The sequence below is a fragment of the Anabrus simplex genome, chromosome 2, assembly GCF_040414725.1.
Source record: "Anabrus simplex isolate iqAnaSimp1 chromosome 2, ASM4041472v1, whole genome shotgun sequence".
NCBI classification, from domain to species: Eukaryota; Metazoa; Arthropoda; class Insecta; order Orthoptera; family Tettigoniidae; genus Anabrus; species Anabrus simplex.
This window is the reverse complement of record NC_090266.1, coordinates 458,205,121-458,223,723: the sequence shown is the minus strand read 5'-3', so window position 1 is coordinate 458,223,723 and position 18,603 is coordinate 458,205,121. Positions and strand designations below refer to the sequence as shown.

Here is an 18,603-nt window from a genome sequence, read left to right as displayed (position 1 = left end):
TTACACACAAAATCGAAGAAGAAATACGGGATTGGCTGAAAATTAATTACAGAAATTATTGATTGGCTAACTTCAAAACTGGCGGAAGAAAAAGCTAAATATTGCCAACCCACAACAGAATGACTGAAATTTAGTAAAGAAAAAAAAACTTATGAGTACAAAATTTCTTCAAAAAAGTTCCTTCACTTCGCACCAGGGTGCATGATCATAGTTTTTCGGCAGTGACATCTATGAGAGAATGTCCAAACTTCTAGATAAATAGTAAACAAAAACAAGTCAAAATTCACACAGTGACATCTTCAGAGGAAAGGTTTAAGTAGATCCCGTTTAAGTTCAGTGTTTCTCCAGTAGAGGAGTTCCAATTGGCGCAAGATTTCAACGTGCGGCGTAGAGGTGTACCTCCTGGTACAATAATAACAACAGTGGTGGCAGCAGCAGCAACAACAGCAATATTATTATAAAGGGGAGTACTAAAGATAAAACACCTAAAGTAAACTACAGCTTGTCACTGATCTAGCCAGGGCATGGCAGAAAGTCAACGGACAGACTAGCCAGCTGGAATGATGCCAACAACGGTGTAATGGTATTGCAACAGCTTGCATTCTATGATAGAGTAGAGATCAGTGAAGACTTCATTGAGATAAGTCCCAAAATTCAATTTTTAAGTATTTAAATAGAAATAAACATAAATACTGATACATTTCTAAATATATTTCATGTGCTTTGATAGAATCTGATGTTCTTTCAAGAAAGAAACATGTAATTCTAGTTCAATTAAGTTGTATCTGTTTAAGGTGTAATTGTTTTACCAGATAGTTTCTTTTTCAGGTAGTTTATAATGTATTTATTTAAAATTGGTGTCGGCAGACTGAAGAACCTGACGGTTATAAATCATCTAATCTCAATGAGACATTTCTACTATCTGGAAACAAGTAAACATACAAACTATATAGAAAACATCAGCTCCTCTCACAGTTTTGGACTGACCATTCAGCATTTTATTTGTATTGTCTAAAGCACTTAAGTACATTGTTAATGTACTAACAAATTACTTGAATAACTATAATCTAGTAAATCCTCTACAGTCAGGCTTCAGACCAGGGCACAACACTGCCACTGGTATGCTATAGGTTACTGATGACATATGTAAGGCAATGGATGAAGAACAACCAACCATTCTGTAGACTGTAGACTTCAACATTTTACTGTCTAAATTATATTCTCTTCACTCTTCAGACAGTGCCTTACTATGCATGTATTCTTACCTTCATGAACAATGACATTGTTTTTCTGATCATCAGAATACATCGTTATGGCATACTCTGAAGAGTGGTGTTCCACAGGGCTCTGCACTGGGTCCCCTTCTATTTTCCCTTTATGTCGACGAAATCTCTCTACTAAGGTTAGGTTGAAGGAAGAATTCCACCTTCCAATACTTACTTGCATTTTATTGCTAGTCTATGTAGTCATAAATCATACTCCAGCTTAAAATCTAGTTAAATGATTTTTTTAAGTACATGTTTTGTTCCTGATTTGGAACATCTTCAGCTAAAAAACATGTGTAAAGATACAAAAATTGACCAAAATGCTGGAGAAGTTGCTATAGTATTCTAGTATGTACTTCAAATATCTTCTAGATGATGATAGACTTAAAATTTAAAAATACAATGACTGGGGGAAACTTCTCTGTTTGAGGTACTTCAAACATCATCGTTATGCTGATGACCTACAGATGTAAGTACATGTGGCTCCGGATGACCTTCACTTAGCTGTAGGTCATCTGAATGAAGACCTCCTTTCCGTACCGTCATAGTCTTTATCATGCAGTCCAAAATTTACTCCTACTAAATCTCAAGCAATACTTCCAGACTATCCCAAGCGCCTATCCAAAATTAACCAAGTGGATCTTCCCCTCATTATCATTTGTGTCAGTAGAACACCACTTACATTGACAGTGAAATGAAATGGCATAGGGCTTTTAGTGCCGGGAGTGTCTGAGGACGAGTTCAGCTCGCCAGATGCACGTCTTTTGATTTGACGTCTGTAGGTGACCTGCGCGTCGTGATGAGGATGAAATGATGATAAAGATGACACATACACCCAGCCCCCATGCCAGCGAAATTAACCAATTAAGGTTAAAATTCCCGAACCTGCCAGGAATCGAACCCGGGACCCCTGTGACCAAGGCCAGCACGCTAACCATTTAGTCATGGAGCCGGACATTGACAGCGAAATGCCTTGGCATTACCCTGGATGAAAGCCTGTCCTGGACTGTTCATGTTTCTAATACAATAAAACGAGTTTATTTTCTCTCTTCACTCTCTAAGTCGGTTAAAATACATTTTGCCAGAGAAACTGGCAGTAACCCGCGGCTTCGCTCGCGTGGATTTCATAAAATAATAAAAGTAATCGTTCCTCGGTACTGTACTAAGACATTATCTAAAAATCCCTAATGTATAAACGTTCACCGACAAATTGAGTTTCATTTACCCCGCAATCTCCTTGTAAACTACGTTTGTATTATTGCCATTTGGGGCTAAGATGACTATGCAACATAGAACTGTATATATGAGAAACAGTCTTCTCTCAAATCAAAAAAAAAAAAAAAAAGCTTATTTTTAAAGGAGATTCCAAATATCTATCTCCACGTCGTGACATTTTCAGTTTTTAAGATAGGCTATAAGGATCCCCATAAAAGTAATTAACCTCTTTATCAGTCCTTCCCATTTTCTGAAAACAAAAAGAAACGCATCTTCCTTTACTTTTAAAGGAGATTCCAAATACTAATTTTCACGTGTGTAACATCATCAGTTTGTGAGATATAAGTATCCTCATTAAAAGATATTCACTTCTTTTTTCACTTCCTTTCACCCCCCCATTAAGTGCCTTTTCCAAAAAGAAAAAGTGCGTGTTCCTGTATTTTTAAAGGGCTTTCTAAATACCAAGTTTCATGTCTGTAACATGTTAAGTTTTTGACATATATCGCAGATATACCGGTATTCATTTTCAAAACGCACCCACTTTTTCAATTCTTTTCAACACCTTAAGTGGATTTTCCGAAAACAAAAAGTACATGTTTTATTTTTAAAGGAGATTCAAAATACGGTACCAACTTTCATGCCTGTAACATCTTCAGTTTTTGAGATATAAGTATCCTCATAAAATGAATTCAGCTTTTTTTGCCCCTTTTTTCCACCCCCTCTCCCTTTAAGTGGACTTTCCGAAAATGACAAATATGTGTTCCTTTATTTTTAAAGGAGATTCAAAATACCAACTTTCATATCTGTAACATCTTCAGTTTCTGAGATATAAGTATCCTATTAAACAGAATTCAACTCCTTCCTTACTTACTTTCACCCCCCCCCCCCCCCCAAGTCGATTTCCCGAGAACAAAAGAATACATGTTTATTTTTAAAGGAGATTCCAAATACCAAGTTTCACGTCTGTAACATCTTTTGTTTGAGATATTAGTATCCTCACAAAAAGAATTCAACTTCTTTTTCACCCCACTCCTGTTAAATTGATTCCCCCACCCACCCCCACCAAATGCGTGTTTCTCTCTTTTTAAAAGAGATTACAAACACGAATTTTCACGTCTGCAACCATCAGTTTTCGAGACATAAGTATCCACATTAAAAGAATTCAATGTTTTCTCTTCCTTTCACCCTCGCTCCCCCCCCCCCTTCCCCCCCTCTCCTTAAGTGAATTTTCTAAAAACAAAAAATACATGTTTACTTATAAAGGAGCTTCTAAATACCTATTATCATGACTGTAACATCTTCAGTTTTCTAGATATTTGTCCTCATAAAAGGAATTCAATTCCTTTTCACCCCCTCCCCCAAGTTTATTGTCCCCTTAAAATGCACTTATCTTTATTTTAAAGGAGATTCCAAATACCAATTTCCACGTCTGTATCAACTTTTGTTTTCATAAGGTATAAGTATCTTCATACAAATAATTCAATAAATTTTTCAATTATTTCACCCCCCTTAATTGAATTTTCCAAAATCAAAGGAATATGTGTTACTTTTAAAGGGAATTCCAAACACCAATTTTCATGTCTGCAACACCTATAGTTTTTTTGTAGATATAAGTAGACTCATGCAAATAATTTAACTAATTTTTCAATTTTTTCACAGCCGCCTAAGTGGATTTTCCGAAAACAAAAAAATATGCATTTCTTTATGTGATTCCAATCACCATTTTTTACGTCTGTAACGTCTTCAGTTTTTGAGATGTCAGTATCCTAATGCAAAGAATTCAACCCAATTTTCAGTCCTTTCTACCCGCTCCTACCCCCATCCCCCAAGTGTTTTTTTCCGAAAAAAAAAATACATGTGTCTAATTTTTGAAAGGGATTAAAAATACCAATTTTCACTTCAGTAACATGTTATGTTTTTGAGATATAGTGTAGATATTCTCATTCTAAAAATTCATCCCCTTTTTTTGTTCCCCTTAAGTGGATTTTCCAAAAAAATTATCTACGTCTCTTTACTTTTACAGGAGTAGCAGTTTTCAAGTCTGTAACATGTTAACTGTCTGAGATATATTGTAGTACTATATATAATTTTTTAAATTTCCACCCGTTTGTCACACCCGTTCACCCCCTATTCATTGGATTTTTCAAAAACGAAAGAATACGTGTTTCTTTATTTTTAAAGGAGATTCTAAATACCAATTTTCATGTCTGTAACATCTTCAGTTTTTGAAAAATAAGTATCCTCATAAAAGGTATTCAACAAATTTTCCCCCTTTTTTCAACCCCCTTAATGGGATTTTGCAAAAATAAAACAACACAATTTCCTTATTTTTAAAGGAGATTCCAAATACCAAGCTTTACGTCTGTATACTTTTAAAGTTTTAAGATATAGATATACTGATCTTAAAAATTCACCCCCCTTTTCACCCCGTTAGCGATGAAATATCCCAAAATCCTCCCTTAGCATGCACCGATATTCCAATATAAATGTATCCTCAAAATTTCATTCCCTTATGTCCAGTAGTTTTGGTTCGGCGATGATGTCTGTCAGTCAGTCAGTCAGTCAGTCAGTCAGTCAGGACAAGATATTTTATATACTAGCAAGATACCCGTGCTTCGCTACGGTATTATACTGAAATATATAATTAAATGCTTATTGTTTTAGATATATAATCCGCCGAAATTCGCGATCTGACTCGTTTTCAGCGAGAATCCGCCAAAATTCGCGATCTGACTGTTTTTCTAATAGATTACGGCAAGTTTCCTCCCATTTTTCAATCTTTCTTTCCAGCAATCGATTTCGTACTTCCCGGGCTAGGTCCAGGTATTCCACCCGGTCAGTTGGGTCCCTAAATCTTTGCCATCTTTTCCTATAAGCATTTGTAATATGGATCAAATCCTTCAGGAGATCCGGCGTGGTGTCGTCTTGGGTACCTTGGCGGTACTGAACCCGCGACCGGACTGCATTCTTAACCATTACCCATCCAGGACCCGTTTCCTGCGTGGTCCGCACATCTGACGACCGTCCAGAACATTATTATTATTATTATTATTTTTATTATTATTATACGTGAATGGTCCCTTTTGGAACACACGAAGCTTTATTTATGATTTCGTTTGCAGAGGATCCAGGATGCTTTCATCTGTTGACTAAAGATCCTTTTCCGTTCTTCCGTCCACTTGGTACCTGCTCTTTTTGGTACTTCATTCTCTGGAGTAACTTCCCACTTGTCAATTTTCTTTCTATATATATTTCGATTCAAAATGTCTTCAGGTTGAATTTGTGCGTTCTTCATGTCCACTTTTGTTTGTTGTATCCAAGGGAAATTCTTCAGTTTATCAACTCTTTCAAGAACTTGGTGGGTTAATCTGTTTTCTGGAAGCCTCTTAACATGTCCATAAAATTTCAGCCTTCTTTTCCTGAGGTCTGGTGCAATATTAGATAATTTTTCTGTGGATTTCCGGGTTTGAAGGCGGTACCCTTCTCCCGTGTGTCTTGGTCCTAAAATTTTCCTCATGATTTTTTGCTCTTCTTTTAGGATATTTTCCAGCTCGCCCTTTCTATGAAGCGTTAGAGTTTCCCCTGCATATAAAGGTCCAGGTTTGATTACAGTATTGTAATGTTTAATCTTAACGTGGAGAGACATACATTTTTTGTTGTAGATTTCTCTTGTTCTCCCATAAGCTCTTCTGAGTTTTTGGACACGGTTGTTTTGGGCTATTTTCTCTTGTCCGGTTGGTTCGAGAATTTCGCCCAGGTATTTGAAGTGAGGGACTATGTTGATTTTTCCGTATTTTGTATCGAGACTATAGATGTCTAGTTTTGCACAAAAAAATTCAGTTTTCTGGAAAGAGATATGAAGTCCGACCTTTCTGGCACATTCTTGGAGAATTTCAACTTGCTTTATTGCTGTGACTTCATCGCTGGACAAAAGGGCCAAGTCATCCGCGAAGGCTAAGCATGGAATTTCAAGCTTGTTTTTGCGTGTCCCGATGTTTACTGGGTTCCAGCTATTTTGTGCTTTCAGTTCTTTTTCCCATTCCCTCATCACCTTATCTAGGACGAGGTTGAAGAGGAGGGGTGACAGTCCATCTCCTTGCCGGACACCAGTTTTTATCAGGAATTCATCTGAGATTTCTCCCATGAATTTCACTCTTGACTTCATGTCAGTGAGGGTCTGTTTGGTCAAGTTTAGCGTTTTGGAGTCTAGTCCCTGTTCTTTCAGAATGTTGTACAGAGATTGATGATCAATTGAATCATAAGCCTTCTTGAAATCTATGAAGGTACAGATGATTGGAAGGTTTCTGAGGGCCCTGAATTTTAGAGCGGTTTTGAGGTTGAAGATCTGTTCAGTGCATGATCTGTGAGGGCGGAACCCAGCTTGATATTCACCAATCTTATGCTCTAGTTGTTCTTGTATTCTTTTCAACAGGCATGCAGAGAAAATTTTGTAGCCAACTTCAAGGAGGGAGATTCCCCTATAGTTGTTCACATCAGTTTTGTCTTCTTTTTCGTGAAGTGGGTGAATTAAGGCACATTTCCAGTCTTCTGGGAGATTTTCGTTTTTCCAGATTTTCTGTATGATTTCTGTAAGTTCTTTGAGTGAATTTGGACCAAGATTCTTAAGGAATTCTGCAACAATCCTGTCTCTTCCTGAGGTTCTGTTGTTCTTTAGTCGTTTAATGTGGCTCTGAATGTCTTCCTGGTTTGGTGGAGGTGATTCTGGGTGAGTGAAACTGGATGCTTCTTCAAGAAATCTTTCAGTGGGTTCGGGGCAGTTAAGAAGTTCTGAGAAGTACTGTGCAAGTTCTTGGCAGTTTTCTTTATTAGTAAGCGCCAGTTTTCCGTCTTGTTTCCTGAAACATAAGTTCTGTGGAATGTATCCTCGGATTTTTTCTGTGAATGTTCTGTAGAAATCCCTTGTGTTGTGGTTTCTAAAGTTTTCTTCAGTTGACTCCAGTTGTTCTTTCAGGTGCTTTCTTTTCTCTTGCCTGATGGTTTTGGATACTTGTTTTCTGGTCTCATAAAATTCTCGTTGAGTTTTCTGGGATTTTCTACTGTTGTATTTCTGAAACGCAGATTTTCTTATCTCTAGGGCTTGGTTGCTTGTTGAGTTCCACCAGGGGTGTTTTGTATTCCTTTTTAAGGGTACCATTTCTCGTGCCTTCTGTATGATTTTGGTGTGGAATTCTTCCCATGTTTTCGCTGGCTGATTTTCTTTTAGATACGTAACAGGAATCCGTTTTATGTCAAATTTCTGTTGTTGGATTTTCTTGGGGTGGTATTTTCTTGGAGTAAATTTTACTTTAACTCTTGTGAGATAGTGATCAGAATCGATGTTTGCTCCTCTTCTCACTTGTACATCATGTACCTCTTTCTGTAGCTGATACGAGATAGCTACATGATCAATCTGAAATTCACCAATGGATTCAGTGGGGGACCTCCAGGTATTTTGTTTCTTGGGATGCTTCCTGAGGGATGTGGACATGATTTTAAGGTTGCACTGTTGACATAGTTCAATGAGTCTTGAACAGTTTTTGTTGGTAAATTTGTGCGCCGGGTAGAGTCCGACAGTTTTCCTGTGTTCCTTTTCTCGGCCGATTTGTGCATTGAAATCGCCTAAGAGCATTTTAACGTCATCCTTTGGAATTTTTGACATTACTTTTTCAAGTTTGTTCCAAAATTTGTCCACGTTTTGGGGATTCTTCTTGTTGTCTATATTTGTGGGGGTGTGTGCATTTATTAATGTATATTTTTTATTGGCACACTGAATCCTCATGGTCATTAGGCGATTGCTGACGGAATTAACTTCCTGGATCGAGTTCAATATACTTTTATGTACTACGAAGCTCATACCAAATAAAGGGGTCCTCTTTAGAATCTTTTGGTCTGTTTTACTTTTAAATATACGGTAATTTCCATAATCCATGGTGGCATCATCAGTAAATCAAGTTTCCTGCAGGGCAAGGATAAGAATTTTTTGCCGATCAAGTTCTGTGACTAAATTTAGTAATTTTCCTGGTTGTATCAAAGTGTTGATATTGAATGTACCAATGTATGTGGGGGTTTTGTGGGATAGTTTACCAGAGAGCTCCGACTCTCTCCCATGTTTTCGTGGTTGTCCAGGCTACCCAGAATCCGAAAGCCTGGTTGCCATCTCAATGCGACGGGTGGATTGGATACCACCTGGGGTAATGTTGTTACTATGCTCACGAATCATGTTTGGCTTGTAATAGGAGATCCAGCAGTGCTGGGTGCTTAGAACCAGGGATTGTTAGTTCCTGGAGCTTGATATTGCCGCCGCACCTACAAGGTGTCAGACGCGGACCAGGAAGCCAGTGGATACCACTCAGACGCACCTGGATTATTTTAAACAGGCTTTTTATTACTATCCCAAAAAGCAAGGGTGCCTCCTCCGCCAGTTCCACCGTACCAATGATCTTCATCTCCGCCTTCGCTGCCGTTGAGGTCTTCACTCGTGACCCTGAGCTGGGACCCTTACCAGATGATACACACTGGGTCAGTGTGCTCTGGGACTCACATAGGCAGGGGCGCCACTCCCTGGGCAGGGCTGCCTCCGAAGAAGGTCCCTACCTGCTACCTTTAGAACATTATTATTATTATTACTAATTATTATTATTATTATTATTATTATTATTATTATTATTATTATTATTATTATTATTATTATTATTATTATTATTATTATATGTTTCGCGCGTAGGCAAGTGTGCGGGATTTCTGGCGATATGAATGACATACTTCCGGGCATTATTGACCTTATTATAGAGATGAACAATTTGACAGTCAATCGCATTCCTGTCGTTTATTTCAAGTGTGTTTAAATTTTTATTTATATGCCAGGAGAATTTACCGTAATCTAAGAAGTTTCCCCAAAGGAAAAGATGGCTGTTGAAAACGAACCCAGATAAGATTTAAAATGATCGGTTTATGATCGGAATAAGTACATCGAAAATCTACAGCCTGTTTCCAGTCATTCGACAAGGTCAGGAATGGAATGAATAAAGCCCCATCTAGCGGCGACAATAGGAACTGTGCCGGCCGCTGAAGCACTCCTCTGGGACAATGACCGATGAATGACAAATGAAATAAAATATTGGACAGTGTTGCTGGAATGAATGATGACATGGAAAACCGGAGTATCCGGAGAAAAACCTGTCCCGCCTCCATTTTGTCCAGCACGAATATCATATGAAGTGACCGGGATTTGAACCACGTAACCCAGTTGTGAAAGGCTGGCGTGCTGCCGCCTGAGCAACGGAGGCTCCTTATAAGTACGTTATGAACAGTAAAATCAATGGTCTCACCTCCTTTTACACCCCACCGCCGTTAAGTTTATTTACCCCCTCCCCCCCCAAAAAAAAATTAAAAGAAGGAATGTTTCTTTATGTTTAAAGGAGATTCCAAACACCAATGTTCACGTCTATTACCTTCAGTTTTGAGATATAAGTATCCCCTCCTTTCACACTCCTCCCCCTCCCCCCTAAGTGAATTTTCCGGCAAAAAATACTTGTTTCTTTAATAGTAAAGGATCTTCTAAATACCAATTATCACGACTCTAACTTCTTCAGTTTTTTATTTATGTGTCCTCATGAAAGGAATTCAACTCCTTTCCACTCCCGCCCCCCAAGATGGTTTCCTCTAGTGATGGACAGTCTGAAACTAGGTCTCGAGATTTCTCGGGATTTCTCGAGACTAGCGCAGGCACTATTTCTCGCAAGAAATTTCGAGAGATATCGAGAGCATTGAACCCGCATTGTTCGGCGAGGAGCTTGTCGTAGGCCTACATGTAGTCGGAGCTGAATGTTGTTTGTGCCGAGTTTGCGAATAGCCAACCACGGGCCTTCTCCATTTCGTAAATATGTGTCAACAAGCAACTAGGGCGTTCATTTCTACCGAGGTCAATTTTGACGCAGTATAACATAACTGTAAAGGATACACATTCTGGCATTTTATGCACTGGTAGGTACAGTACAGAACTTGACGACTACTGTAGGGATACGTACTTGGAGACTATAGAGGCGAGCATTATTCGAACTCGAGACGAGGCAAGATGCGCCTTGCTGTGTATGCAACCACTATTACGCATGAGTGGAATGTGTGATCTAAAATGCTTCATTTTGCTCCAATTCGTTTTGCCAATTGTTTTACGTCGCACCGACACAGATAGGCCTTATGGCGACGATGGGATAGGAAAGGCCTAGGAGTTGGAAGGAAGCGGCCGTGGCCTTAATTAAGGTACAGCCCCAGCATTTGCCTGGTATGAAAATGGGAAACCACGGACAACCATCTTCAGGGCTGCCGACAGTGGGATTCGAACCAACTATCTCCCGGATGCAAGCTCACAGCCGCGCGCTCCTAACCGCACGGCCAACTCGCTCGGTCCAATTCTTTCGACAGATAGGTGCACATCGTTATCAGACCCCACATTCAATAACATATGACCACTGCTTGTGTTTACCAATATTTTGGTGACGAAGGAAATAATTCCTTACAATGTTATAGAGTATTCCCGGCATAATTTGGTACTGCGATATATGACGGAACAATGTGAAATTGTACTAACTTAGTTGTACGCGACAACTTGAAGACGATGTCCGAAACGCAACTTAAGTCGTGGATGTCGGTTATTTTGAAGAGATGTCACATAGCACAGCCTGCTGTGTTGCTTGTTCAAAAGAAGTTAAATACGTCGGCAGAAATACTTCTGGGAAGCACTTACAAACGCATAATATCAATGAAGAGGAATCGTCACAGAACACCTCCGGTCCGGTCTGCATCACAAGAAGCTACCCTGTCCACTAGTGATGGGCAGTCTGAGACGAGATCTCGAGATTTCCCGAGAGTAGCGCAGACACTATTTCTCGCGGGAAATTTCGAGAGATCTCGAGAGCGTTGTTTTCGCCGAGTATACGAATAGCAAACCACGCATCTTCTCCATTCCGTGTCAACAAGCGACTAGGGCGTCCATTTCTCTCATTTCTAGGCAGGTCTATTTTGACGCAGTAAAGCATACTTATAAAGGATACGCATCCTGGCATTGTATGCAGTGGTAAGTACACAAATGAATAGGCTAAGTACAGAAACCGAGAGCTGCTGTAGGTATACCTACCTGGATACACTACTAGAGGCGTGCATTATTCAAACTCGAGACGAGGCAAGATGCGCCCTGCTGCATATGCAACCACCATTACGCATGGGTGGTATGTGTAATCTAAAATGCTTGAGTTTGCTCCAATTCTTTCGATAGGTAGGTGTACATCGTGATCAGACCCCACATTCAATATCATATTATGACCACTGCTGGTGTTAACCGATATTTTGGTGACGAAGGAGATAATTCCTTACAATGTTACAGAGTATTCGCGTCATATGTAAAATTAGCACAATTACCCAACAACAACAACAAGCAATTCCATGGAAAGAAATATTACAAGAAGTACTACTAATTTAACATTCCAAAATCCAGCATTATCATAAACAAATTCAGTATTTCCAGTGCTTAACACTACTGCTTAGAATACTATAGGTTGAGCTTTCTACTAGCTTAACATTACAAGTGATAATAAAGAGAAGTTAAACCATCATTACCCTACAACAACAACGAAAGAAAATATGACAAGAAATACTACTAGTTTAATTTTCTAAATCCGGCATCATTATACACAAATTCACACATAACTTAAGTACCTATTTCCATTACTTAAACACTATGGCTTACAGTGCTATAGGTTGAACTTACTACCAGCTTAATACTATAAGTGATACTAAAGTTAAAACATAACTACCCAACAACTATTACAACAAGAGTACAACAAGCAATTCCACGGAGAGAAAATATTAGAAGAAATACTACCGTACTAGTTTCAACATTCTAAATCCAGCAGAAAATCACAAGTTCAGTGTCCGTCGTTTACAGCTTTTACTTTGCACTAGCACTAATCATCATCTTAAACGTTTTGATACCGGAAAAAAATCTAGCAAAAGACTGTTGCAGGTAATTTATTCCAATATCTTATGGTCCTGTTTACGAAGGAAAACTTGCCCACATCAGTATGCTGGTTATTATTGGACTACTGTAAGTGATCGTTGCCACTGGGATATTTCCCATTTGCGATGTATTTGTTAATAATAATAATAATATAATAATAATAATAATTAGGTACTTCGGTATATGACAGTGCAATGTGTAATTGTGTCTAGTTGTTCGCGACAACTTGAAGACGATGTCCGAAATGCAATGTAAGTAGTGGATGTCGGCTATTTTGAAGAGATGCCACATAGCACAGCCCGCTGTGTTGTTTATTCAAAAGAAGTAAAATACGTCGGCAGAAATACTTCTGGGATGGTCCGACACTGAAAAACACAATATAAATGAAGAGGAATAATCACAAAACATCTCCGGCCCGGTCTGAATCACAAGAAGCTGCCCTGCCGACAACTAATGTGAAGCATCCAGGTAGGTTTACATCCTAATAACAGTTAACAAATTATACGGGTTATTCAGCTAAGAAGTCCACCTGAAATACCTCGTGAACAGTTTAAGATACTGGCATTCTGTCTTCACTTTCGTTAATGGTATTAAGGAGCTCATAGTTCAACATGCAGTGCTTTCCTAGGCCTTTGACAAAATTTGTCACACACGTTTCCATATGAGAACTGCTGATGATAACTATAAAGCTTACACTCGTAGTTACTGGGACGTCACACAGCTCGCAGCACACGAGAATTGGTCTCGAAAGCGTTGCCTATCACCCCTGCTGAAAGAATTGGAACAAAGTCGGGCATTTTAGATTACACGTTCCACTCATTTGTAATGGGGGTTGCATATGTAGCAAAGAATATCTTCCCCGTCACAAGTTTGAATAATGCACGCCTCTGGTATCCAAGTAGGTGTACATCCTATCTACAGTTATTCACAAATTATGCAGGGTAATTCAGCTAAGAAGTCCACCTCAAATGAGCCGTGAACAGTTTAAGATACTGACATTCGGTTTTCACTTTCACTTTTCCAGGCTTTTGACAAAATGTATTAGCTGATACATTTTCATATGAGAACGTTATTTCACGCAATAACTGCCAATGGTATACTATCAAGTTTACAGTCGTAGTTACTAGTACGTCGCACAGCTTGCACTACATGAGGATCGGTCTCAAGATCTGCGACGTCAGTCTCGAGCGAGAGCGTTGCCCATCACTAGTCCCCCCCCAAACGCGTTTTTCTTTGTTTTTAAAGGAGATCCAAATACCAATCTTCACGTCTGTAACAATTTTAGTTTTTATTAGATGTATGTATTCTCATACAGTTAAGTCAATATATTTTCAGTTTTTCACCCCCCACGTGTTTCCTTACTTTTAAAGCAGATTCCAAATATCAAATTTCACGTCCGTAACATCTTCATTTTTGAGATATCAGTAGCCTAATGAAAAGAAATCAACACCATTTTCAGTCACTTTAACCACCCCCCTCCACCCAAGTGGTATTTCTGAAAACTAAAAATACACATTTCCGTATTTTTAATAGAGATAAAAATACCATTTTTCACTTCTGTGACGTGAAGTTTTTTGAGATATGCTGTAGAATTTGTCATTTTAAAATTTCACCTTTTTTCATTTCCCCTTAAGTGGAGTTTCCAAAACAAATTACCCATATTTCTTTACATTTACAGGAAACTCCAAATACCCACTTTTTACGTTTGTAACATTACGTTTCTCAGATATTCTGTAGATATAGTCTTTCAAAAAATTCACCCCAATTTGTCACTCCTGTTTAACTGCCATTAATTGGATTTTCCAAAAACAAAAAAATATGTGTTTCTTTATTTTAAAGGAGATCCCATATACAAATTTTCAGTTCTGTAATATCTTCAGTTTCTGAGATATATGAATCCTCATTAAAGGTATTCAACCCATTCTTCACCCTTTTACACTGCTCCTATTGGGATTTACAGAAAACAAAAAAATACCTGTTCTTTTATTTTTAAAGGAGATTCTAAATACCAATTTTTACACATGTAAACTTTTAAAGTTTTAAGATGTAGACACACTCATTTTAAAAATTCACCCCCCTTTTCACCCCCCATTATTTGGATTTTCCAAAAACGAAAAAAATACCTGTTCCTTTATTTTTGAAGTAGATCCCAAATACCAATTTTCAGGTCTGTAATATTTTCAGGTTCTGAAATATAAGTATCCTCATTAAAGGCATTCAACCCATTTTTCACCCATTTTTAAACCCTCCTATTGGGATTTTCCGAAAACAAAAAAGTACGTGTTTCTTTATTTTTAACCGGGCGAGTTGGCCGTGCGCGTAGAGGCGTGCGGCTGTGAGCTTGCATCCGGGAGATAGTAGGTTCGAATCCCACTATCGGCAGCCCTGAAAATGGTTTTCCGTGGTTTCCCATTTTCACACCAGGCAAATGCTGGGGCTGTACCTTAATTAAGGCCACGGCCGCTTCCTTCCAACTCCTAGGCCTTTCCTATCCCATCGTCGCCATAAGACCTATCTGTGTCGGTGCGACGTAAAGCCCCTAGCAAAAAAAAAATCTTTATTTTTAATGAAGATTCTAAATACCAATTTATTGGATTAATTGGATTTTCCAAAAGCAGAAAAATACACATTTCTTTATTTTTAAAAGGGATTAAAAGTACCAATTTTCAAGTCTGTAATACCTTCAGTTTTTGAGATATAAGTACCAGTATCCTGATTAAAGGCATTCAACCACTTTTTCACCCTTTTTCACCCCTCCTATTGGGATTTTCTGAAAACAAAGAAATACGTGTTCCCTTATTTTTAAAGAAGATTCTAAATACCAATTTTTACATCTGTAATCTTTTAAAGTTTTGAGATATAGATACACTCGTTTTAAAATTTCACCCCTCTTTTCACCCTGTTAGTGACAGAATATCCAAAAATCCTCCCTTAGCGAGCACCTACATCTTAATATGGATATATCCCCAAAATTTCATTTCTTTATGTCCAGTAGTTTTGGCTCGGCGATGATGAATCAGTCAGTCAGGACATGTTATTTTATATATATAGATATAGATTACCATACTAATTAGTATTTTATTTACTATGCATAATCTTTTTATATTGTTTAGTAGACAAGACACAATATTCATGTCTATTTATGAATGAATGTTCTTTTAATCATTTCATTTAACGTATAATTTCAACGTAGCTTGTATATGTACAATTTTGAACAGCTTGTTGTAAATAGCGCATTAAACTGGTCAGATAGAAGAGGAGGCCACCTTCCCTTAATCCTGCCAGGATAAATAAATCATTAGTCAGTCAGTCAGTCAGTCAGTCAGTCAGTGCTGTTCTTAGTTTTCTGACATGAGTAGAGATGAGGAACTGTTCATCGAAAAATATTTCCTTGTGTAGTCCATGAATTGATCTTACGCCAAATTATATACACTGCCGGAAAAGAAAAAAAGAAAATAGTACACCTGGAAAGACGACAATGATAGCTGATGCCACCTGGGGGATAGTACTGTAGATGTACTGATAATGGTTTCAACTCGTCCGCCAACAGATAGCATAGTGACATAGCTGCCAGAGCGCCATCTGCGTGTAGCCTTTAATAGGGAACGTTTACAGCCATAAGACTCAGTGTGATGTAAACGTGTGATATAAACGTGTGAACAAACAGGTGCCATGCCACGGAGATGCACTCGTGCTTCCTACAGCCAACTGAGCGAGGTTGACAGGGATCAAATTGTGGCCTTCCGAGTAGCGGGAGGGTCCTTTCGGAGAATTGACACACAAGTTGAACGTGCTGTGTCAGTTGTGCAACGATGCTGGTTGCAATGGTCACGTGAACATTCTCACACCCGTAGATGAGGTTCTGGACGTACACGCAGCACAGACTTCTGCCAAGGGCAGCAGTGGCAGATTGTACATCTAACAAGCACAGATAAGAGGGTTTGTGAGCACAGGCAACACGAACTGTTGCCAACCGGTTACTAGCAGTGGGACTACGGGCAAGCACACCTCTAGCCCGTCTTCCACTCGCACCACAGCATCGACGTGCACAGCTCGACTCGTGCTATAAGAGGATCACTTGGAAGATGGAATGGCGGGCCATGGTCTTCAGCGATGAAAGCAGATTCTCTCTGCATGCAAGTGATGGTCGTTTGCGCATACGACGTAGACCTGGCGAGCGCTGTCTCATAGAGTGCATTCGTCCGAGACACACTGGCCCCACCCCAGGCCTTATGGTCTGGGGTGCATTAGGCTACAACTCTCATTGACCTTTGGTGTTTGTGAAGAGAACGCTGACCAACTCTTGGTACGTGCAGAATGTTGTAAGACCCGTTCTTTGGAAGGAGATGTGTTGTTCCAACAGGATAATGCTCACCCACCCACTGCGCGTGAAACTCAAGTGCTCTGCAAGACGTGCAGCAACTTCCATGGCCATCAAAATCTCCGGACTTGTCTCCCATTGAGCATGTGTGGGATATGATGGGACGACCACTGACATGTGCGACTTGTCAGCCCTCAACTCTTGCAAAATTACGTGAACAGGTCGAACAGGCGTGGAATAGTGTATCCCAAGACAGTATTCACAATCTGTATGATCGAATGGATGCCACGTACTAATATGGGTGTTTGAGCATGGATCGACACCTGGTACCTCAGTACTGCTTGAATTATTGATCTGTAAATGTAATATTTTCATATACTCCATATGCACTGTTTCAACAAAAAATCTTGAGTGAATTGGAAAACTATTAGAGGGTGTACTAATTTTTTTCAGCGTGTATTTGTTCATCATAATGTGCTTAGTTTTGAATAATGCTTTGTTAATCTCTTTCCAGAATTTATTAAGTGGTTGATTGGAGACCAGCGGGAACCAGAGCTGCCTGGAGTTACCACTTGTCAAATCAGACACCAGCTCTTAGAAAACTGTTTTCATGAACAAAATGAAATCAGTTTAGAAACTCTAAGGCTCTTTGAGGTAATTGATATTTCTGATTTATAGATCCCAAAATATAAATCAGCTTGAGATAAATTACATTCGCCATGAGCTACATAATGTTTGCAAATTGTATTCAATATTTTATTGCTTCATACTTTGATAGGACTAGCTTTTGAGTAAAATATAATAGCAGTCAAAAGCAATACTACTATGTGTGAGGGGATATTATAGTATACCCTGATGAACAATAAAATTGAATTAGAGATGCCTTGCTAGTTGCACCATATTAATGCAGTGTGACAGGAACATCACAAGATACTGGAAGCATAGGAAGTATACTGTTCCATGACAACTGCACATCCCTCCATAATGCACAGAGATTGTCCGGAGCAGGGTCAACAGCGTGCACATCTCTCACTTTGAAGAAAAGCTTGAAACATCCCACCAGTTCATTGTTGAGAGGTATTTTTCTTGATGGGACAAGCTGGTAACCTGCAAACTGTATTTTTCCAGCTCAGTATTCCCCATTAAAATATTGCACGAATATTAGAGTGCAAATATATGTGTCCTGGAGGTAAAGGTCACTATGCATGTTACTTCCGAGCATGCAATTCAAATTGGCAAACTCACTATATTTAATTTTCTCCACCAATCCAACTGTGCCATCGTTCTTTGCATAACAGGAAGAGCATCCCTGATTGTTTTGTAAGTATAATTAAGTTACAATCTGTATATCGGCACCAATTAATGAGGATTCTGGTGGAGAATTGAGTACCTCAATTCAAACTCAGCATGTAGTTGTTAAGGAAACAGATCAAGAAGGAGCTTCCATTACTAGTAAGCTTCAGTTTATTAATCAGAATAAAGAGTAAAGAAATGAAGGCTGAATTGTGTAGTAAAATTGCTAGTCAGAAGACCGAACTGCCTCGTAAGATCAATATTCGGAGCAAAGGGTTGCTGAAAACTTCTGCGATAATATACATTGTTAAGATATGTTTTTGTTCTTCATGAAGTGAGCCAACTTACTTTAAACAGTTCCCTTAAGTGATCCAGGTGTCCTTCTAGCTGATGACAAGGTAATCCAAATAAAACTGACAAAAGCTGAATGAACTGAAAAGCTGAGTAGAAATAATAAATAATTTTGAATTTTGTCTTCCATTTACAGATGAATTCAA

The 18,603-nt window shown here is 38.8% G+C and overlaps 1 protein-coding gene across 7 annotated transcripts in view; it reads left to right on the top strand.

Annotated features, from left to right (window-relative positions):
• LOC136864187 (FHF complex subunit HOOK interacting protein 2A) overlaps positions 1-18,603 on the top strand; it is a 354,492-nt gene that overhangs the window by 168,946 nt on the left and 166,943 nt on the right. For all 7 annotated transcript variants that reach the window (XM_068226194.1, XM_068226197.1, XM_068226196.1 and 4 more), the window contains one exon: positions 17,328-17,467. In XM_068226194.1, coding sequence (XP_068082295.1) covers positions 17,328-17,467 — 140 coding nt within the window. The remainder of the gene's footprint in view (positions 1-17,327; positions 17,468-18,603) is intronic.